General features: G+C 46.4%; 1 protein-coding gene across 1 annotated transcript in view; it reads left to right on the forward strand.

The window, feature by feature from the left end:
- Positions 1 to 24,096, forward strand: part of NCBP1 (nuclear cap binding protein subunit 1) — an 832,716-nt gene that overhangs the window by 322,692 nt on the left and 485,928 nt on the right. Inside the window, exon 15 of the mRNA XM_078676323.1 lies at positions 16,864 to 16,967. Within this exon, the coding sequence (XP_078532449.1) occupies positions 16,864 to 16,967 (104 nt within the window). The remainder of the gene's footprint in view (positions 1 to 16,863; positions 16,968 to 24,096) is intronic.

Consider the following 24,096-nt stretch of genomic DNA (forward strand, 5'->3'; position numbering starts at 1 on the left):
GTCCCGCACGCGAGATTACATATGCGTCCGCTCCAAGAATACTTGGCGAATCAGTGGACACAGGCTCAAGGACAGTTAAAGGACCTAGTGTTGGTGACCGGTCGGGCGTACACCTCTCTGCATTGGTGGAATCCACACAACCTTTGCAAGGGCCGACCGTTCCAAGAGCCTGTGCCGCAGATCATCCTGACAACGGACGCATCTCTCCAGGGATGGGGAGCTCATGTGCTCCACTACACGGTGCAGGGCCTATGGACGACACAGCAAAGGAAGATGCACATCAACTATCTAGAGCTGAGGGCAATCTTCATGGCACTCAAATCCTTCAAAGTACATCTGTGCAACAAAGTCGTGTTGATCCGGACAGACAACATGACAGCCATGTACTACATCCAGAAGCAGGGGGGTACGCACTCTCCACAGCTGTCTCATCTGGCTCAGAGCATGTGGAAGTGGGCCATTCAGAGGAACATCTTCCTCATGGCGGAACACCTTCCGGGCGAGGACAATCAGATGGCGGATCTGCTCAGCAGGTACATCCATCAAATGCACGAGTGGGAGATACATCCATCAGTACTCCACCCGTACTTCCAGCAGTGGGGTCATCCAGAGATCGACCTGTTTGCCACAAGGGAAAACGCAAAATGCCAAAGCTTTGCCGCCAGGTTCCCTCACCCACAATCGCAGGGCAATGCGATATGGATGAACTGGTCAGGCAGATTTGCGTACGCTTTTCCCCCAGCACCTCTCATTCCGCTGGTGGCAAGAAAGCTAAGGCAACACTCGCTGACGCTCATCCTGGTTGCTCCAACGTGGGCACGCCAACCGTGGTACACCACGTTTCTAGAACTCTCCGTGGTACCGCATCAAAGGTTGCGTCTCACACCCAGGCTCTTGACGCAGAACCATGGCGACATTCAGCATCCGTATCCGCACCAGCTCAATCTGGCGATCTGGCTCCTGAAGTCTTACAGTTTGGCTACCTTAACCTGCCTCCGGAATGCATGGACATCATCAGGGAGGCCAGGAAGCCCACTACCAGAGCTTGCTATGCTGCGAAATGGAAGCGGTTTGTCATTTACTGTACAGAACATCACATAAACCCGCTAGATGCATCCATTCCTAACATCATCTGTTATTTGTTACATCTTTACAAGTGCAATCTAGCGTACGCTTCCATTCGGATACACTTATCCGCCATAGCGGCTTACCTCCAGAACAGGCAGCATCTCTCTGTTTTCAGGGTGCCTGCCATTAAAGCCTTCCTGGATGGTCTGAAACGAGTCATTCCTCCCAGAACCCCACCAGCTCCTATGTGGAATCTCAATGTGGTTCTCACTAGGCTGATGGGCCCACCTTTTGAGCCTCTACATTCATGTGAGATTCAGTTCTTAACATGGAAAGTGGCTTTGCTCATTGCTATTACATCTCTCAGACGTGTTAGTGAGCTGCAAGCGCTCACAATACAAGAGCCATTTATACAAATTCACTCAAACAGGGTTGTGCTCCGCACTAACCCCAAGTTCCTTCCAAAGGTGGTGTCACACTTTCATGTCAATCAGACAATTGAACTGCCCGCATTCTTTCCAAAACCATAAACAGTAGCAGAAAGAATGCTCCATACGCTGGACGTCAAAAGGGCGTTGATGTACTACATTGACAGAACACAACAATTTAAAAAAGACACAGCAACTTTTTGTTGCCTTCTCAGCCCAGCACAAAGGCAACGCAATTTCCAAGGCAGGAATAGCCAGGTGGATCGTTAAATGTATTCAGATTTGTTATCAGAAAGCTAAACGCACTTTAACGGTCCCCCCCAGAGCACACTCCACACGCAAGTTGGGAGCCTTCATGGCTTTCCTGGGAAACATTCCTTTGGAAGACATTTGCAGAGCAGCCACGTGGTCAACACCACACACGTTTACCAAACATTACTGTGTAGATGTGCATTCCAAGCAGCAGGCAGCTGTAGGACAAGCTGTTCTCAAAACTCTTTTTCAGACTTCTGCAGCTGGCACGGGCGGCCGCCGTTAATGGAGGGACTGCTATGTATTCTATGCAATAGATATAAATTTAGCAGCCCACATGCCTCAAACTGAATATGCTACTTACCAGTATGCATCTGTTCTTGGCATGTAGGGCTGCTAACATTCATATCGGGAAGACCCGCAAAACAGTACCTTTAGAAATGCTGGGTGTCGGCGACCTCTCGTTTAGATTCCAAAAGCACGGCGTCCGCAGGCGGCAGTCTCGGAGGTCGGTGCAGGAGTGGTCAGGCCCTTGAAGTCACACGTATTGCATATTAATCTCCTCACGGTTGAAGTCAGAAGTGTTGGCATCTGGTGCTGTGGTGCGAAGTGTAGCGGTGTGGTGTGCGATGCCCTCAGGTCGCAGTGCGAGCAGCGGCTCAGTGGCGGCATCAGATGTCGTCGGTGAGACCAGGGTCGCGGTGCGAAGGGATGCAGTGCTGGTCGTGGTACTGGCCGGTCACGTGCAAGCGGTAGGCCAAGGCTGCGGTGCGGGATGAGGACGGTGAGTTGTGTAACTTTGCCAGCGGTGCCCTCGAACCACAGTGCAGGCAACGGCCTGGATTGGCGGCGGGTATACCAAGGGCCATCGTGAAGCGGTGCGTAGCCCTAGGTCGCTGTGCAAGCAGCGGCAAGGTGGTGGCGTCAGCAGGCGTCATCGGTGACACCAGGGTTGCAGTGTGGTGTTGCAGCGGTGCCCTCTGCGGTGCCTTCAGAACACTGAGTCGGCAGCGGCGTTGTAGATGGCGTCTGGTTACTTTTTCTTCTGTTGCAGCACAAAACACACAGCCCCCAGTGCTGAGGGCAGAAGAGCTTGAAGTCTTTGCTGTTCTTAAGACTTCTTGAACAGGGGCCAAGCTCTACCTCAAGCCTTTGGAGAAACTCACAAGACTAGATTGCTGAAAGTCCAGTTCAGTCCTTTCACTGTCCAAGACCGAAGCAGCCACTGCAGTTCAACACAGTAAAGCACACAGCAAAGTGGTAGTTTCTCCTCACTGCACCTCCAGCTTTTTTTCTTGGCACTCTTCTTGGTCCAAAAGAGTTCTAACGTCAAGGGGTTTGGGACCCACCTTTTATAGCCCAAAATCCTTTGTCCTCTCAGGCAGAGTGTGTCTGTTCCCAGCCAGAACCAGTTCTGTCCTCTCTGGTGTGGCTTCCTGGCAGGAGGTGGAGACTTCATTGTCAGAGGCAGACCAGACCCATTCAGGTGAAAGGAAATCTCCTCCCCTACTCTTAAATGCAGCACAGGTCTACTCAGCCCTTTCCTAGCCCACCTAGACTGTCTGGAGCTCCAGCCCCTGTCATCCAAAACCCAAACACTCAATCCATAACGCCAGCAGAGGTCTACTCGATGGCTGAGCAAGAAAATACCTACTTTCTAAAAGTGATATTTTCAAACACAGAATGTAAAAATCACCTTCACTGAAAGATGCATTCTTAAAATCTGAGTTCAGGCATACTAAACTTTATTTTCCTACCTAGTTCCCAGGGCCAGTTATGTTTATAAGATGTTATAAACAAACTCCCCATTCTGTCCTATGGGAACAGGTAGCCTTGCAATAGTGTAAAATGAAATTGGCAGTAATTCACTATCCTGATATGCCACACACACCAGGGCATGTCCTACCTTTCACATACACTGCACCCTGCCCACAGGGGTACCTTGGGCCTACTTCAGGGGTGACTGACATTTAAGAAAGGGGAAGGTTATGGCCTGGCAAGTGGGCACACTTGCCAAGTCGACATGGCAGTTACAAACTGTGCGCAGACTCTGCAGTGGCAGGTCTGAGTTACCTTTTCAGGATTGCTCATGTGGGTTGCACAATCAGTGCTGCAGGCCCACTAGTAGCATTTGATTTACAGACCCTGGCACACTCTGTGCCCTTTGCTAGGGACTGACAAGTAAATCAAATACGCCAATCATGGAAACACCAATCCATAACACAAATTATACACAGAGCATATGCACTTTAGCACTGATCATTGGTGGTAAAGTGCCCAGAGTCCTAAAACCAACAGCAGATCAGGAATAATAGGAGGAAGAAGCAAAAAATGTAGGCATAACCCTACAAAAAGGGCCATCTCCAACAGTACCCATACAAGCATGTGAATTAGAGGTCCTTTTCTAAAAATACTTTACTTTTTTTTTTTCTTCTACAAATTGCCTTACATTTGGAAGGCAGAAATGCAAAGAAAGTCAATTGGTAATAACACTTGTTCTACTATTCTGTGTTCCCCATAGTCACTTGGTATAAATGCTACCTCACTTGTGTGGGTAGGCCTAGTGCCTGTGACAGGAAGTGGCACAAAACCTATTGTGGAGGCATAAAAAATGATCATTCACAAAACGACCTAGTTTTGGAAGGGGGTCACTTGCGTTTTTGGCCCCGAGCTCTGCGGCCATAAAGGGAAACCTACCAAACACAGACATTTCTGAAAACTAGACACCCAGGAAGGGGGTGTCCATGGAATGTTTTCCTACCAAGAATCCCTTGGATTCAAACTAGCCTGGCTGATGACGGCTGATTAGCCAGAAACCGATCCCAGGATGCTTGTTTCTGGTCCAGGGAAGACGTGGCTTGGCAGTTCGGGCTGGACTGTTCCCATGAGGCACAGGGTCAGACTGATTTTCATATGGCCATGTCTGAACTGGGGTGGCGGAGGGAGCTAAAGAATGATGATGGATTAAACCCAGATCAGTTGACTGGGGGTGAGTGCTTACAATGTTCAACACTTCGTCCATCATCCCCTTTGGTTTCGCTTTGTTCGCCCTAAGTTGGCAGGGTATGCCCATACGTCGGTCCCTTGCTCACTTTGCCACTGGATCCAAACTAGCCTGGCTGATGGTGGCTGATTAGCCAGAAACCGGTCCCAGGATGCTTGTTTCCGGTCCAAGGAAGACATTGCTTGGCAGTTCGGGCTGGTCTGTTCCCATGAGGCACAGGGTCAGACTGATTTACATTTGGCCATGTCTGAACTGGGGTGGAGCTAAAGAATGGTGATGGATTAAACCCAGATCAGTTGACAGGGGGTGAGTGCTTACAATGTTCAACACTCTGTCCATTATCCCCTTAGGTTTTTCTCATACACCCTTTAGGGCTGCTGAGCCCTGGACCAAAAACGCAGGTGACTCCCTTGCAAAACCAGATAGTTTTGGGAGTGATAATTTTTGATGCCTCCACAATACGTTTTGGGCCATTTCCTGTCGAGGGCACGAAATGGGAACCACCCTGTACCCTCCTGGGTTTCTACTTTATGAAAATATCGCAAATTTTCCATAAAGACAATGTACACCCTGGCAGAGAAAGCCAGAAAATGAAAGTACACTTCACAACCAGCTATTTATGAAGCACACACACATACTGATTGGATTTGGCTTGAGGTTGAGTGATTGTTCAGTATCTAAAATGTTATTAACAAGAGATTTCTCAAAAAGACAATGCACTGTTAATAGTTCAAAGGTTAAAAACCTGAGCCACGACAAGGCACCTCTTTACAGGCCATTCACACACCTATCATTCGTGACACATACCACACCATTCACACGGTCAGCTGTGTGCCGCGGCACATTACAACACTCATCAACAGGCAGTGCCATTCAAGGGCCTATCCCTTTCATACGCCCACATGCCTGACGGAGCATCTACATCAGCTAATGGAGTGTGTTGTGCACTGGCGTTTGTCTAGCAGTATCTGTATTGACCAGCAGCAAGCTCCACTCCACGCAATCCGCCAGCCAAGCGCCACTCCACGCAATCCTTTAACTAAACATTATTGTTTGGATGTTCTAGCATGCCAACAAGCTAATGTATCAGTCAGAGCTATGTACACTTTTCAAAACCCCTGCAACCCACACAGGTTAGCCACTGCTTCTGGGGAGGACTGCCTTACAGTCTATGCAAATCATGTATATCTACAGCCACACAAGGCTCGAAAGGAACATATTACTTACCCTGTAAGCATCTTTTTTTGGCACATAGTGCTGTAAATTTACATGTGCCCACCCTCCACCATGGCACCTTTGGCCGTTCGTTTTCTTTTCTCTTTTTATGTGCATGGACATCCGTTTACTTACCTCTTACTTTTACACTCCATTCTCACCCGCCTGAGGGAAAACAATGTTGCGATGGAGTTGATGCACATTACAGGGGTGTGGAATTTAATAACATATCTACTTGTCCATGGGGCAGGTTGCTTCATAAATCTACTTGTTCTCTAACAAAATCCACGTATTCCCTTTTGTGCCATGTAATGCAGCGACAAATTATGGCAGCAATCTCATTATCTAAAAACACTAATATAGCCTTTCTGATTATGCCAGGGCTCACACCATAGTTGGTTTTGAATACTAGCAATTCCCTTATATTACCACATTTCCGCAGATCTACATACTAGGGCTGAAGGTAGTGGTAAGCAAAAGGTCTAGGGTTGGAATATCCTTTTGAGTCTGTGCAAACCTACTACTTTACACGTTTTAAGGGTTTTCACCAACTCTTCTCTAATCTTTTGCCATATTGAGAAAGGTTGGAAATTTGCTCCTGACAATGATAGACATAAAACTTCTTCCAGTTTGGGAAAAAGGTGGTTGGAGAGAACGTGTACTTGCAAAAACACAGATTTGTTAAAATGCAGTTCACAAATATTTTCTACGGGTATTATTTCTTAGCCTACTTCTGTAAATTCTTGTGAAATCACCTAAACTTTATGTTCGAGGCATGTGGGCTGCTAAATTCATATCTTTTGCATTAGATCGCCGCCTAGTGTTGGGTCCGGATGATCGCACATTGTTGTCCTGGAAGAGTCTTCGAAGTATCCTGAGATAGGTGGCTCCTCCCCTGGACTACAGTGCGCATGGGCATCGGCTCCATCCCCAGATTGTTTTTTTCCGCCATTGGGTTCGGATGCGGTCTCGACGTCTCTGTCGGAACCGAGAAAAACTAGCTTTTTTACGGCCAAAAGGCCTTATACTCTTTGCGTCGGTATTGTTTGCGCACGGTCTCGAGTTCTTCCGTCTCTTTGAGTCGGAATCAGCGGAGTCGTTTCACTCTTCGGACATCGAGGCCTTCTCATCGCAACACGACCGCAACTTTTCAGCATGGAGCGGAGCCCGTTTAAAAACTGTCCACTCTGTGGGTCCAAATACCCACATATCGACGTGCACCCGGTCTGTAACAAATGCCTTTCACCAGACCATAACGAGGACAACTGCATGGCCTGCTCCAGATTCAGGTCAAAGAAGACACTCAAGCTTCGGCGCGCGGTGCGCCTTGAGGCCAGACAAGCGGCCCCGGATCCAGAAAACATCTTCGGCGACCAAGAAGAGGAGGAACAGAGCCATCATCTTCAAATATCCCCGCCCGAGACGGAGGTCGAGGCGGATCCGGAAGACGACGATGGAGTCGTGGGTCAAGGCCTTGAATACATCGACGAGGTAGGGGACGTCGAAGAGGTTTATGGGGCCGCGGAAGATAGCTCAGGGGATGAGCTATGCCCCGAAGGTTACGAGGATCAGGATCGGGTCACGGGATCGCCGGTCGGCCTTACCCAAGACCCCGTACCGCAAGCCACGGCCCCGCCTTCAGGCCCGGCCACGGACATACTTGCTACGCAGCCCGTATCGAAACCGAAACTGAAACTAACGGTATCGACTACACCTAAAATGGCCGACCCGAAATCGAAACCGAAACTTACGGATTCGAGCGTCCCTAAGATGGCGGCCGTTACTCCAAAAACACCTAAACCGGCTGCCTCATCGACTCCGTCGGCCACCGGTCCACAGAAGTCGAAGAAAACTGTCGATTCCACAGTGTCGAAATCGTCGCCAGAGGAGGTTTCCTCTAAGAAGGGAGTTCGGCACGGGTCAACCGCTGCGACGCCGTCAAAGCCTGCCAAGGCCAGCGACAAGGCTCCGGTTCCAACTGGGACTTCGTTAGTCGGACGCGTGGTGGAAACGGACCCGGCGAAATCACACGGATCGAAAGCTGGAACGTCAACGCATCGGTCCAAGGACTCTGGGTCGGCGGCTGCGGCATCATCGTCCAAGACTCAGAAGGGCCAACAGGACGTCGGATCCGAGGGCAAGGTCAAGACCTCCTCGTCGGCGCCAAAAGCCGCTGTAAGTGAAGCGTCCCCCATCGCCTCTTCACTACAGAGAATCAGGGAGAAGGCCTCTGCTACGTCGGCTCCGATGCCGTCGCCGCAGAAGCCGATGGACATTCCGGCAAAGCCTGCTAGTAAACTTCTCTTCCTTCTGCCGCCGAAAGAAGCGCCGAAGGCCTTCTCAACAAAATCGATGCCAAAGAAGTCGGATTCTTCAGCGTCTGGAGCACTTTCAGGTCAACTACTGCACTCAGAAGAGGAATCTGAGCGTTTTATCGACGCAGACACGGGCAAATTGACCCTCTACAAGAGGAGAATCACTTCACAGCCAGTGGACTCCTATGTTATCCCCATAAAGAAGAAAAGGCTTGCTCAGGACGCTTCAGCCCTGATGGAACCTATCCAGCCTCCACCTAGAAGGAGCCCAACACCTTCCCCAGAACACTCTGAGGGTGAGGGATATGGTGAAGATGACCAATACACTTTCCCCATCAATGAACCCGATGCACAGCAAGATTCATATGATGACATAGGTGACCAAGGCACACAAAATGTGGGGCAGGACCCACAGCCTTTCAGTGCACGTGCATCCCCAACAGAAGACTCTGCAGGTTTTCATGCACTTATTGAAAGGGCAGCAGCTAATCATGATGTGGACATGCATGCTGACCCAGTAGAAGAGGACTTTCTATTTGACACTTTTTCAGTCTCTGAGAGGACTGTAAAGACACTGCCTATGCTCAAAGGGGTCATCAAACATGCTGCGGACATCTTTAAAGAACCTACCAGGGCAAGAGTGGTCAATCCACGTATCGAAAAAAAGTACAGACCAGCACCTGCAGACCCTGCATACATTCGGGGACAGTTGCCGCTTGACTCCCTTGTGGTCGCAAATGCCCGCAAAAGGGCGAACTCACAAACAACGGGTGAAGCTCCTCCCCCGGATAAGGAGTCAAAAGTGCTAGAGGCACGGGGCAAGAGAGTAGCTGCACAGGCTGCCAATTTTTGGCGTATTGCAAACACACAGGCACTCTTGGCACGTTATGATAGGGCGCATTACGACACCCTAGAGCAAGTTTTACAACACCTGCCTCCGCAGTTTCAAGAGGGCACCAAACTGCTTATAGAAGAGGGAAAACTGATCTCCAACGCAGCCATAAAGTGTGCACTTGATGCCGCAGACACAGCAGCTAGGGCTATTAACACTAGCGTCATGCTGAGACGACAGGCGTGGCTCCGCATATCGGGGTTTAAACCAGACATTCAAACAACCATACTTAATCAGCCCGTCAATCCTGATAGACTGTTTGGTCCAGATGTTGACACCACCCTAGAAAAGATTAAGAAAGACAACGAAACTGCTAAGTCTATGGGGGCCCTACAATCACAACAGTTCCGTGGCAACAATTTTCGTCGCTCAGGTGCACGTGGAGTCACCAGAGGACAGATGGGTCAACAGTCACAATTCTCTAGAGGTGGAGCACAATCCTCGTACCCCAAGCAGAACAAAGGGGGTTACCGAGGAAACAGCACCAGAGGACGTGGCAGAGGAAACAACAACTCCCGCTCCTCTGCCCCAAGCAAACAGTGACTCTCTGTCACTGCCCCCCGACCACTTAACACCTGTCGGGGGGAGACTACAGCAGTTCCTGCCCGTCTGGAGAAACATCACCACAGACAGGTGGGTGCGACAACTTGTCCAGTACGGTTATTGTCTAGAGTTGAAGTCCACTCCACCCAACATTCCACCAAGGCAACGGCCTATGTCCGCAGAGCATTTGCACTTATTGCAGCAGGAAGTAGTGGTGATGCTGCAAAAAGGCGCAATCGAGCTCGTGCCGGTGGAGGAGGAGGGCACAGGGGTATATTCCCTGTACTTCCTTATTCCAAAAAAGGACGGCTCTTTCAGACCCATTCTGGATCTGCGTCCCCTCAACCTATATATACTTTCAGAACATTTCCATATGCTTACACTGCAACAGATTCTTCCCTTGTTAAACCAAGGGGACTTCTTAGCAACCTTAGACCTCAAGGATGCTTATTTCCACATTCCACTACACCCGTCCCACAGAAAATACCTCAGATTCACTATCCAAGGCAAACATTATCAGTTCAAGGTCCTACCCTTCGGAGTGACCACAGCCCCAAGAGTGTTTACCAAGTGTCTGGCGACAGTAGCGGCGCACCTCAGGAGGCAGAACATCCATGTCTACCCCTACCTGGACGACTAGCTCGTTCAAGCCAAGTCGGAACAACAGTGCGCCGCGGACATGTCGACCACCATTCACCTCCTTCACGATCTGGGCTTCTCGTTGAACTACCCAAAGTCGCATCTTCAGCCGGCGCATGTCCGGCAGTTCCTAGGTGCGACAATCAATACCCTGACGGCCATGGCCCAGCCAAACCAAGTCAGGATAGACAGCATGCAGTCGCTAATCCAAAAGTTCAGACCGCAACACTCGCTTCCAGCGAGAGTGTTCATGCAGTTGATTGGCATGATGGCCTCCTGCATCTTCATAGTCCCTCACGCACGTTTACATATGCGTCCGCTCCAGGAGTGCTTAGCAAATCAGTGGACACAGGCTCAGGGACAATTGACAGACCTAGTGTTGGTTACCAGTCGGGCATACGACTCTCTGCATTGGTGGACTCCACACAACCTTTGCAAGGGCCGACTGTTCCAGGAGCCAGTGCCACAGATTATCCTGACAACGGACGCATCTCTCCAGGTATGGGGAGCTCATCTGCTCACTTACACAGTGCAGGGACTATGGACGACGCAGCAACAGAAGATGCACATCAACTATCTGGAACTGATGGCAATCTTCATGGCGCTCAAGTCCTTCATTGTACATCTGTGCAACAAGGTAGTGTTAGTCCGGACGGACAACATGACCGCGATGTACTACATTCAAAAGCAGGGGGGCACCCACTCGCCACAGCTGTCTCATCTGGCTCAGGGCATGTGGAAGTGGGCCATTCAGAGGAACATTTTCCTCATGGCAGAACACCTCCCGGGCAAGGACAATCAGATGGCGGATCTGCTCAGCAGATACAGCCATCAAATGCACGAGTGGGAGTTACACCCATCTGTACTCCACCCGTACTTCCAGCAGTGGGGTCATCCGGAGATAGACCTGTTTGCCACAAACGAAAATGCAAAATGCCAACACTTTGCCGCCAGGTTCCCTCACCCACAGTCGCAGGGGAATGCGATATGGATGAACTGGTCAGGCAGATTTGCGTACGCTTTTCCGCCAGCCCCTCTGATACCGCTGGTGGCAAGAAAGCTAAGGCAGCACTCGATGACTCTCATCCTGGTTGCTCCAACGTGGGCGCGCCAAGCATGGTACACCACGTTCCTCGAACTCTCAGTGGTGCCGCATCAAAGGCTGCGCCTCACGCCCAGACTTTTGACGCAGAACCATGGAGACATTCAGCATCCAGATCCGCAACAGCTCAACCTGGCGATCTGGCTCCTGAAGTCCTAGAGTTTGGATACCTTCACCTACCTCCAGAATGCATGGACATCATCAAGGAGGCAAGAAAGCCAACTACCAGAGCATGCTATGCTGCAAAATGGAAGCGTTTTGTCATTTACTGTACAGCCAATAACATCAACCCGCTAGATGCATCTATCCCTAACATCATTTGCTATCTGTTACATCTTTACAAGTGCAATCTAGCGTACACTTCTATTCGGATACATCTATCCGCCATAGCAGCTTATCTTCAGAATAGGCAGCATCTCTCTGTCTTCAGGGTGCCTGCCATTAAAGCTTTCCTTGAAGGCCTGAAACGAGTCATTCCCCCAAGAACACCGCCAGCTCCGGTGTGGAACCTCAATGTGGTCCTCACCAGACTGATGGGACCACCTTTTGAGCCACTACACTCGTGTGAACTCCAGTTCCTAACGTGGAAAGTAGCTTTCCTAATAGCTATTACGTCACTGAGGCGTGTTAGTGAGCTACAAGCGCTCACAATCCAAGAGCCATTCATTCAGATTCATCCAAATAGGGTGGTACTACGTACTAACCCCAAATTCCTTCCGAAGGTGGTGTCACAGTTTCATCTCAACCAAACTATTGACTTGCCGGCATTCTTCCAAAACCCACAAACGGTGGCGGAAAGAATGCTTCATACTTTGGATGTCAGGAGGGCGTTGATGTACTACATTGACAGGACACAACACTTTAGGAAGACAAAATAGCTTTTTGTTGCCTTCTCGCCACAGCACAAGGGCAACCCTATTTCCAAAGCAGGAATAGCCAGGTGGATTGTTAAGTGCATCCAAATATGTTATCAAAAGGCAAAACGTACCTTGACAATACCCCCAAGGGTGCATTCCACACGCAAATTGGGGGCATCTATGGCTTTCCTGGGGAACATTCCTTTAGAAGACATTTGCAGAGCAGCCACGTGGGTTACTCCACATACCTTTACAAAACACTACTGTGTTGATGTACATTCCAAGCAGCAAGCGGCTGTAGGACAGGCTGTTCTCAAAACACTTTTTCAGGTTTCTGCAGCTGGCACGGGCAACCGCCGCTAATGGAGGGACTGCTATATATTCTATGCAAAAGATATGAATTTAGCAGCCCACATGCCTCGAACTGAATATGCTACTTACCAGTATGCATCTGTTCTTGGCATGTAGGGCTGCTAACATTCATATCGCCCACCCTCCTCCCCGGTGCCTGTCGCAGCTGCAGACATACTCTTGTATTCAATCATTAGCATGGACATCCTTTACACTTTACACTCCATCTCTGCCACAATGGCTAAAAACAATCTGGGGATGGAGCCGATGCCCATGCGCACTGTAGTCCAGGGGAGGAGCCACCTATCTCAGGATACTTCGAAGACTCTTCCAGGACAACAATGTGCGATCATCCGGACCCAACACTATGCGGCGATCTAATGCAAAAGATATGAATGTTAGCAGCCCTACATGCCAAGAACAGATGCATACTGGTAAGTAGCATATTCAATCTACACTTAATGCAAGGACATATACCATGGGTGTGCTTTTGAGACTTATTTCTTTAATTTGGCCCCTAATTAGGTCTGGCGTTAACCATGACCTTTTGTGTTTATTAAAATTATTTCTCTATTGGCTGGCTGCACTGTGAGTGACCGCATTCTGCTCTTTCACACGGAGCATATTCGCTACGAAAGTAGTTTTGTTCAGTGCCAGGATCTACTGTGGCAATGTGTGCTTTTTTAGACCAAAAACCATATGTGCTTTTGTCAAAGTTTGTTAAAATGGTGTGTGCCCGGCAGCTCCCACACCAATAAGGTTTTACAAAACAACTCGCGCAATGACAAAACCAAAAGTCTCACCACTAATTTCAGACCTACTGGCTTTGCCAGTGGTAGTTTATTTTTAGGTTTCCCATAATCATATTGAAACTGGTTACACTAATTTTCCATTATAAATATTTTTGGGAAATACTAGCATACATCAATACATTTTACTAAATGGGGATGCAAAGAAATGTTACCAAAAGGTTTACAGTAGTTCTTGCTAAATATTTTTTTCCTACTTGCATTTTTGTTGTGGTCCTGTTTTGAAAGGAAATAATCCCAATGTTGCTTTGAAGCTTCTGCAAATATTTGCATCTAATCAGAGAGCATTCTGGTAGCCTTATACCATACTCGTATAGCCTATTACTAAACTTTGAAAACGTGTACACACTTTTTATACTGGAACCACTGTCACTACTGCAGTCTACGCTTATAACACTTAAAGCGCTCACCCTAATAATAAAGGCTTTTCATTAATGAACCATAAATTCAAGTTTGAACAGCCCTAACACTTGAACACAAATATTACCTTAACTGCAGACATTGTCCTTCTGTTTCATATTGTGGTACAGTAAACTCGCAGCCAAAGGGTTTGTGCTGTAGGGGGTTGGGCCTACTTGTCCCATGGAGCAAATGCACATGAAAACCTGTTGCCCTTGACCCCAAACAATGTCCTGGGCTATAGGAATTCCACATGCCACTCACCGAACAAGGAACGCTTTTCAAACCTTATGGCCTTGATCACATTAGAGGGCCACCATTTTCAAAACCGTATTTAAGTGGTCCACATGTGACAAGGCAACATAGACCAGTAAAAATACTAAATGTAAATCAAGGGATTTAATTCACTTAATTCATTTGAATTCACTTTACAAAGGATCAACTTTGAAATAATACATAATACAGACAAAATAAATTCACCATGATGCTATCTGCATAATATTAAATACAATCCTATCCATAAAACAAAGTGCTAAATATCTATGGTGCTCATGCAGTGTCTGTTTTTTCAAGAGCAATATATCATGTATTTGTATTGCCACTAATACAGAACTGTTGACCATCTCTTCAATCAATAACAAAAAGGTTTGTATGTTGTACCCCATATAAAATTGTGCCTAAGTGTCCCAAGAAGCTATTCATAATTTAACTCTATTACTAATGGGCTCTTCTTTAGATAAGGTGCATACACAACCAAATATACTGTCATATCCACATATGTTAAATGGCATATAAAGTGTTTCCCTTGTGGGCTCATTCTGGTCATCCTAGTCTTGCGTACCTATGTGCGGGTTACAGATTTTAAAGGCACATATACCTTACCCTCTGGTAATATTTCCATAATTGGTTCCTCTCATAACTGGCATTCACTTAATTGCAATTAGTGAAACGTGGTGCCTAGTACGCCGTGTTGCATGTGCCAAGTTCACTAATATATATAATGTTTACTACAGCGGAAAAATGATATTTTTCACTGTGAAAAAACAAAGTTAAAAGAGACATTATAGTTAGGTGGAAATGTCCATTAAAGCATACCATTTTAAGCTAACAAGGCAACTGAAATTAACCAACTAGGGTTACCTTAAGTAACTAACTCGTGTCCTAAAGAAACTATAACTTGTGCCCCTGCCATAAAATGTCATCAATGATGGAATTTCAGATGCGGCAGTGATGTTATCAATGATGTCACAGAACATGTAATAAATGTTGTAATATTTTAGGTAATTAGCAGTGCATTGCCCAGTCAAAAAGAAATGTGCTGAACCCAGGTCTCGTATGTAAAAGGGCTTGGGGGGTATCTGAAGTAAGGGGGTAGGGTATGCCTAACCCTACCCCTTATGTCCTCCCCACAGGATAGGGAACTGAGTCCCCACGTCCTTAAATGACTGCTGCCACATTTTTGTTGATGTGGCCAATCAGATCTTATCTGGAGATTTGTATGCTCCGCATATCCTCTGAGGCATGAAATATGCATATATACATTTTGAACCATAATTTTTCAAAAACTACGAAATGTATGTATATATGTATATATATATATGTATATGTATATATATATATATATATATATATATATATATATATATATATATATATATATATATATATATATAATTACAAAAAGCATGCTTCCTGGACCAAGATCTAGCTTCGTGCCAAACTTGGTCTAATTCCATTTAGCCATATGTGTTATAGCTAATTTTCCTATGGAAAATTGAATAGGAGAAAACTGGTTTTGCAACCCCCTTTTAGTTGTCCCCCGCTTGACAGATCAGCCCAAAACGTTCCAGGTAGTAGGAGCTGAGGTGGATGAGACTTTTGAAAAGTTTCATGAAGATTCATCAAACGGTGCCAAAGTTATTAACAAACACACAAAAAATCAATTTCTTATGGGAACATGGACTTAACTATAACTATCCAGTGGCAACCGCCACTGGGCAGTAGAGCTAGAAATGGATAGATATATACATGATCAAGTCATACTACCCCTGAACACTACACATCTCCGCTACGCTACCCTTCCCTAAAAAGGCATAACCCTTTACTACACCTCAGCACCACCTATCCCTGAACCCTAACAACCTTTTATTGCCACTATGCACACCGCTGATATCTAAAACATCACTTGCTATCACATCAATACCACTCATCCCTGAACCCTAAAAACAGCCTTACATGACCTATACAATTGCAACCATTAAATGCATTATAACTGTAATGTGTTGTAACATACCTCATTGTAGTAGTAAATGTGGCATCACTTTGTTATAGTGGTTATACTTGATTGTTGATGCATTGTCATGGTCACCAACTGAGTGGGAATGTGAAATTGAAAGGACACAGGGAGCTGTTGGCAGACTGCTTTCAGATAAAGTGAGACCTCATTAACTAGGCTGTCATACCTGTTGAGTGACTAGTAGATGGTTAGCTTCTTTCATAAATCTGAGCAGCTTGAGAAATTAAACCATTCGTTAAGCAGCAACAAACGCTTGTGTTGACCGAGTTGAATAAAGTCACACAATTTCATGACATTAAAACCACATTGCAAGAATTTCCCTTCAATGACGATGCGACCTACCAAAAGGGGCCCCCCCATCCATAAAAACGTTAAAGCGCCTGGCTTGCTCTTTCTTCCTTGCTGTGCCTGCAACTCATTTGAGATGCAGCTGGACCTATCCTGACACGTGCTGCATATATTTATAGTGGAGCACGTTAGTTTGGCAAGGACTTTCATAGGTGTATGCATGGTCCATTGCACTCAGAGCTTTGCACAGCTTTTCTGTTGTATTGCTGCTTGGCTCAGATTTCACAAACTAATATGAAGAAGCATATGGTCTAGAATTTAGGGTATCTAAGAAAATTGTTAACTTTTTGTTTAGACTTCTGACCTAGCTCTTAGTAAATTGCTAGTTTATTTTTTGCATTGCAGACTCGCTTACCACCAACGCATTTTGGATATTGTTCCTGCTTCATTTTCTGCACTCACTCCAGCAAGCCCAGTTTGCACTTACAAATATGGAGATGAAAGCAACAGTAAGTAGCAAACCTTTTAGACCGAATCTATGGCTTCAATAAGTTTAATTTTACAATGTCCCAAGTTCTGAAATTGTGCTATTCTACTTTTACAATTATAGGTTGCACTGTGTGGATCTAAGTTTCTGGTATTTCTGATTATTAACCCCCCTCCCTCAGACACCTCCCCCAGGTTTCACAGATTATCTGGAATATATATCCCTTATATTAATAGGGAGTACTTTTGCAAATTTAATTGAAGGAAACTTATAATGTGCATTTTCATTTTTAATGTTCGATTTAGAATTTACCTGCTGTCTGATGGTTGAGAATCTAAACTTACAGATTCTTGTGTGCGATTAATGTAACCGGGCATAGTGGTTGCATGCTTCAATACGCTTATGAATTTAGAGCACCCATGCATGAATACCTTCATTATTGGCTTTACATCCACAAAGTGACGAGTGTCTTATATGAATCCTTTCCATAGTGCCAGCTATAAATGAACAAATCTCTTTTTGCTAAAGGTGTATTTTGAATGCTTGCTGGGGGCCTCGATTGGAGCAGGGAGTGAATCCTTTCCATAGTGCCAGCTATAAATAAACAAATCTCTTTTTGCTAAAGGTGTATTTTGAATGCTTGCTGGGGGCCACGATTGGAGCAGGGAGTAGTCCAGTGGACCACTAAAAGTTCATGCCTTGGTTTTTCCTCTGTGCTGACTGTTGGAAGCTGGCTTTTTATGTTGGGTACCAAAATGAGGTAAACTGTGTAGAAAGTGCAGGTAGCCTTTATTGGCTTACAGGGATTAAATTATTAATAGTAAAATGGAGTGTTTCCCTTGGCACAATTCATTCGTTAAGCCCACATATTAATTTTGAACACTTTGACATTTGAACAAGATAAAACAAACCAATACGTGTGTAAAAAACTTGTACAAATGTATTGTTATTGTTAAAAACAAAGAATCACATGTTAAAAAATATGGTGATACCATATTGCAAATAATATAAAAACAAAGGGGAAAAGAAAGCGGAAAACCTTTTCCTCTGACAATATAAAATCAAACCCAACACAATATAACGAAAAGAATTGAACAAAAAATCCAACTGACAATACAAAGTGGATTGATCAAATTATACTACAACACATCAGAGAGAGACACATTAAGACAATACAGTTTTGTCATTAGAGCTATAGCACACCGAGTATATTAGTCTCGAACTGGCAATCTTGGGCACATATACTTATTGCACTTTACAAAATTGACACGGTTACTCGGTTATGCAGTTTGTTTTGCGTCGACGCGTTTCGATGGCTTATTTCATTTTCTTGCCATCTTTTTCAAGACTGTTATGTTTAGTCTCTCTTTATCTGCGGCACTGGATGGTTGCCTTATAATTTGGAAGGTCCTATGAACAAACATATTGCTGTCAGTATCTGTTTTACATATTGCTGATTTTACTATTCATTACACACCAATACCTAGTACAACTGATATCTATGCATCTAGGGCAATATACATCTTATTTGAACACATCAATTCAAATTCTATTGTACTGTGTCAACAATCAATATTCTTAGCTACCATCTGCGACTTAATAAGGTTAAGCATAGGTCTCATCAATTTTAATCATCGTGGCACCTACAATTGTCCAATATTACCATGTGTGCTTATACGTTCAATATCACCCTGCCGCTTATTAGGGAAAGAAAAAACTACCATGGGTATGAATTTATTGTCGGATATCCCGAGATTACTATATTAAAGTATCCGCTGAGAGACTCTTTTTAGTTTCATTATTGCCTAGTCGTCATTTTTAATCTACAAAGCAGGATATATTATTGACAGTTGTTACCTTTTATTTCATACTCAGGGAGGACTTCTCTGATTGTCCTGCACGGGCATATTATAAAGCAGGGCTATTCTGAAAAGTAATGAGATTTTTTCACTATGCCTATTACGCTGACACGGATCTATTTCTTAATCCTACTGACATCAGCCTACTTTTTACCTTTGTTCCTGCTATGGAATTCCTTGTTGTTTATTCTTTTCCGGTGGTGAAATCTTGCATCAAGCGTGCAAAGGGGTTATCTGTAATAGAGTTTACTAATTTATTTTTATCCTGCATTAATCTATTGCTAACACATGTTGTTTGGACGCTTTTAACATTAAGTTTGTTATGTGCGTTCTAATTTTTCGCCCGGATTTACCTGTATTTGTTGTTGTTTGTTAGCGTTAACGCACTGGTCGCGACTGCTGGATAGGGAGCCCCCGCTTTGTTATAACTTGGCTTGTATCTGATAACAAATAACGAGCGTTGCATAATTAAACGAACCACAATATATTAAAAGGTGTCTACATCATTTTTAGCCTGTTGGGCCTATTCAAAACAACCCACCTTGCTCCTCATGTAGCAGAGTATAGAACGGAGTGGATACTTGGCTGCGCCCAATCTTTTGTTTTCTGTCTCTATGGGGTTAAGAGGTAAGCGGGAGCTAAAGTTAGTTTGTACTTTTACAATTGGGTGTTATCACTAGCCCTAAGCCCCTAGGACACAGCATTATGCACCCTCTTACCTTGAAAGTCTGCAGCTATCGCGTCTCCACTCCCGGCCGGCGTTTCTTGGTCATACGTCCGATTGCCCCGTAGTCTTTCAAATTACCCGCGCTTCTTTCCTCTTTTATATCCAGTTGATTGGTTAGATCTATATCACCTGATTCACTTTGATTAGCGGGCGGATGTTATTAGTATACTATTTCCGCTTTGTCCTATGCGTGCCTCGCCTCGTTATCGTATCTTTTACGTGACCCCACCTCACGGACGGATCTTATTGATATTCCATTTCCACATTCTCCTATGCGTGCTAAGCCTCACTTTCATATATCTTGCGTAACTCAGCCTTTTCAAGGTCCGCTATTGTTTATTTATATCGACAGCGTTTTGAGATTACCGATCTCGCCTGCTGATGTTTTTCTTTAGTGAGGCATGCGTGATATATATTGAATACTGTTATATTAACCTCACGTATTTTCAATGTACAATTTAAATATGCATATCGACATTGTTTTAAGATTGCCGATCTCTCCTACTGGTGTTTTTATTTGTAGGGCACGCGTGTTGTCAATTCCTATACTTGTACTATTTCGCGAACCTCACGTATTTACAATGCACAATCCAAATATGCAATTGAAACAAAAATAAAAAAATAAAAAAATAAAAAAAAATTTTTTTTGGGGGTGTTCCTTGTTTACAAGGGCTAGATAGCTAGTGGATTTTCCACCCCTAATGCATTATTACCAGTTTTTCACCGTAAAATAGATGCCACTTCAGTTTGTTCAATTATTAGTTGCTATTATTCTTCCAGTCTTCTTTTTTTCAATTATAGGCTACTATTTTCATCCAGTCTTCTTTTGAGTTTAACCCTTTATCCACTGTATCTAAAAAACACATATACCATTGTTCACGTGTTTTTCTTAGGGCGTCTACATTCCCTCCTCTTCTACTTACAGTTATTTTTTCTAAAATATACCATGTGAATTCATTGCAGCCATGGTTTTCCTTTTGATAGTGATACGATACGGGGGGAATTTTCTTTTTTGTTTTTTATTGAAGATCTGTGTTCTAGTAGTCTTATCCGGAGCTCCCTGCCTGTCTCCCCTACATAGCCTAAACCACAGGGGCAGACAAGCAGGTAGACTACATTTTTGCTCCTACAGTTATTTAGAGTCCTAGGAACCAAAGTTTATTAATCCCAAATGTTCTCTTTTGTGGTAATGTGTGCGAGTAGTTTATGCTTATCAGAGGGTAGTTTTAAGCAATTTGTCTTATACACAGTCACTAAATGAGATACACTCCAGAAGAATCTCTAGACCAATTTAGAAAACATAACATGTATATATATATAATGTATATATATGTTTCCAAAAATACTGCTTACGCGATGATCAGCCTCGCACCGCTGATGCCGTAGCTGGTAGCAGTCACCATGCTGTATATCTTCCACTGTTTCCGTTCACCTCCGTGATTCGGGTTCCAGGAAAAAAAAACGGCACACCAGGTAAGTCCAGCACAAAAAAGTTTTATTGTGCACTAAAGAACCAAAGACAACGCGTTTCGGCGTGTAGCCTTTATCAAGTGGCCCCCATTTTGAATTCGTAAGTATTTAAGTCCTTCCTTTCTTACTAAGCATAAACATAAAGAAATTACAATGGTAAACCACTCGTGTCATTAATCATTATGTATACAATTCACATCATTGCATGCTCAGTGTCTGTATATTTATAGGTAAGGACACTACTTATTTCTAAATAACGACATTCTCGCTTTTTAAAAACGGAAGTCCGCATAAATACGCGTAAAAGAATAGCTGACCTTAAACTCATGAGTGGTGCACGTTAGTTGGTAATGAGCACTTCAAACAGATAAAATAATGGATTATCTGCTAGAGTGTATGGTCGAATAGTGATCACATTATGTGATAAGAAAGGGCATTACTGATGGACAATGTCCGGATCGATCAATCAGCTGAATAGTAATATAACGGGAGCACCCGATTGTATGTGAACGAGTATTTATGCGGACTTCCGTTTTAAAAAACGAGAATTGGCCGATAGGCATAACATGAATGTAAGAACTACATTCTGTAGTAGGGGATCTCTGTGTATAGTCCTAATCTAGTGAATAGTCCCGCCCATGTGCGTGGACCCCGGAGCAATCCAAAAATAATCTCTTAAAGTGTCGAAAAATGCAGAACTGCACAGACACTTAAGAGAGAATTAAGACCGATAATGCAGCCTATAAACCAGGCTACACTGTCCAGTACTTCAACTAGAAATTCCACAAAAAAAATCCACAAAACAGCAAAGCCTGTACAGATTTCCCTTGCTTCAGCAGCAAAAACCCTCTGGAATGATAGAGAGGAGGACCTGGACAGACAAGCCCCATAGGCTGCCATTATGTGGCTCAGAACAGGATACTGTGCCTTTAAGAGAACCTTCCAGAACTTCACAGTATCCCAGAATGCACTGCAGGTCCCTCTTACTTTCAGTTCTTTTTTTCCGGCTCCTGCAAGCAGGACCCTGGAGCATTGAGCTCTCCCTTTTCAAGGGTTTATTCGTGATTTTTCACTGTTATTTTTCAATTTAAGTGCTTCTAAGTACTTAAGTGCTTTTCTTCTTGGCGTTTGCTCCTTTTTGAGGTCAAATATGCCTGCATTATTTGACAAATGCCCAGAGTGCTCCAGGAAAAAGGCAAAATCGGATCCCCATGAGGTGTGTATCCTCTGCCTTCTTCCCATGTCCCAGAGGAGTGTGATTTGTCAAGGCTTCTCTGGCAGGACCCTGAAGGACAGAATGAAGATCAGGCTTCAGGGCCTTGAGGAAAGAAGACTGAAGGCACAAGGTGGGTCTGGAGGGGCTTCTTCTGCCCATGCTGAGGCCTCTGGGGGGCTCCCCAGGGGCAGGAAGACCAGCAAGCGTCCCCATTCTCCGTCTGGGTCGATTGCACCGACTACGACGTCGAGAGGGATGACTCCAGTCTGTTCCCCGTCTCCCCAGGGCTCTGGGTCGAGACGGCGTCGACCCTCGACGTCGAGGGATTTGAACAGACTGCCGTCGAAGTCTCCGGTGACTATCTCGTCGTCATCCTCGGCGGACTCGACGTCGAGTGATCGACGTCGAAGGGGTCGGCGTTCGCCGTCGAAGCGACACCGCCGTTGGCGAAAAGGAGAAGAACGTCGTCGAGGGGATCCTCGTCGTCGAGGAGTGGACCGCCGTCGAGGCGGCAGAGGTCGCCGTCGAGGCGGCAGAGGTCGCCGGCGGCAGAGGTCGCCGTCGAGGCGGCAGAGGTCGCCGGCGGCAGAGGTCGCCGTCGAGGCGGCAGAGGTCGCCGGCGGCAGAGGTCGCCGTCGAGGCGGCAGAGGTCGCCGGCGGCAGAGGTCGCCGTCGAGGCGGCAGAGGTCGCCGGCGGCAGAGGTCGCCGTCGAGGCGGCAGAGGTCGTCGCCGTCGAGGCGGCAGAGGTCGTCGCCGTCGAGGCGGCAGAGGTCGTCGCCGTCGAGGCGGCAGAGGTCGTCGCCGTCGAGGCGGCAGAGGTCGTCGCCGTCGAGGCGGCAGAGGTCGCCGCCGTCGAGGCGGCAGAGGTCGATGTCGAGACGCAAGAGGTCGCCCTCGAGGCGGACGTGGTCGTCAAGGTGGACGAGGTCGCCGTCGAGACGCAAGAGATCGCCGTCGAGGCGTAGAAGAAGGTCGATGCCGAGGAAGAGACGCTCGACGTCGAGGGGCCGACGCACGCCGTCTGGTCACTGTTCTTCGACGTCGAAGAGGCGTGAGATGAGGCCTGATGCCATGGGGGGCTCGCCAACGTCCCTGGCTGGAAAGGAAGGCGGATCACCGGGCTCGGTATACTCCGAGGTGTATACTCCGTCGCAGAAGACAGTTACGCCTCCGCCTCCATTGCCGAGGGGTCTCCCTCCGAGGGTTCCTACCCCTCCTCCATTGCCTCCACTTCCGCAACCTGTGCCTCGACCTCAGGTGCCAGAAAGGCCGCCCCCGGTTCATCCACGGTCGGTCTCATTACCCAGGCTTCCGACTCCTCCCAAAGGGACTCCTAAGCCGCAGGCCCCGGCCAAACCCAAGACGCCCGCTCCGGTGGAACCAGCGGATCGTCCGAGGCCTAGGAAGTCGCGCTCACGCTCCGGAAGGAGAGGAAGATCGAGGAGTCGGCACAGATCCTCCACTAGATCTAGGCATCGCCGTTGGAGGCGGGGATCCAGGTCCCGCACGGACTCCTCCAGGACACGATCCTATTCACCGACCTTGTCAGATTCCCCGGGGACAAGGGTGTCTCCGGTGGATGACATCAGCGCGTTCCAGGAGGTTCTCCTGAGGGGGGCTACAAAGTTGGGCATCACGGTGACGGCTCCTACACCTACGACGTCCGTGATATTTGGGACCCTTCACAAGAAGCATTTGTCTCGCCCTCTGCTACCATTAGTGTCGGGCTTGGTGGAACCTGCGGAGGAGCTGTTCCTTACGCCAGCGGTGGTGAAGGCCGCTCCCTCCCGACTTCTGAAGAAGTACAGGGCCCCGGATTCGGACCCGGCTTTTCCTGCGGATGGATCCAGTACCCGACTCTGTTATAGTGACGGCAGC

This window comes from Lissotriton helveticus, chromosome 2_1 (assembly GCF_964261635.1).
Source record: "Lissotriton helveticus chromosome 2_1, aLisHel1.1, whole genome shotgun sequence".
In the NCBI taxonomy this organism is placed as follows: Eukaryota; Metazoa; Chordata; class Amphibia; order Caudata; family Salamandridae; genus Lissotriton; species Lissotriton helveticus.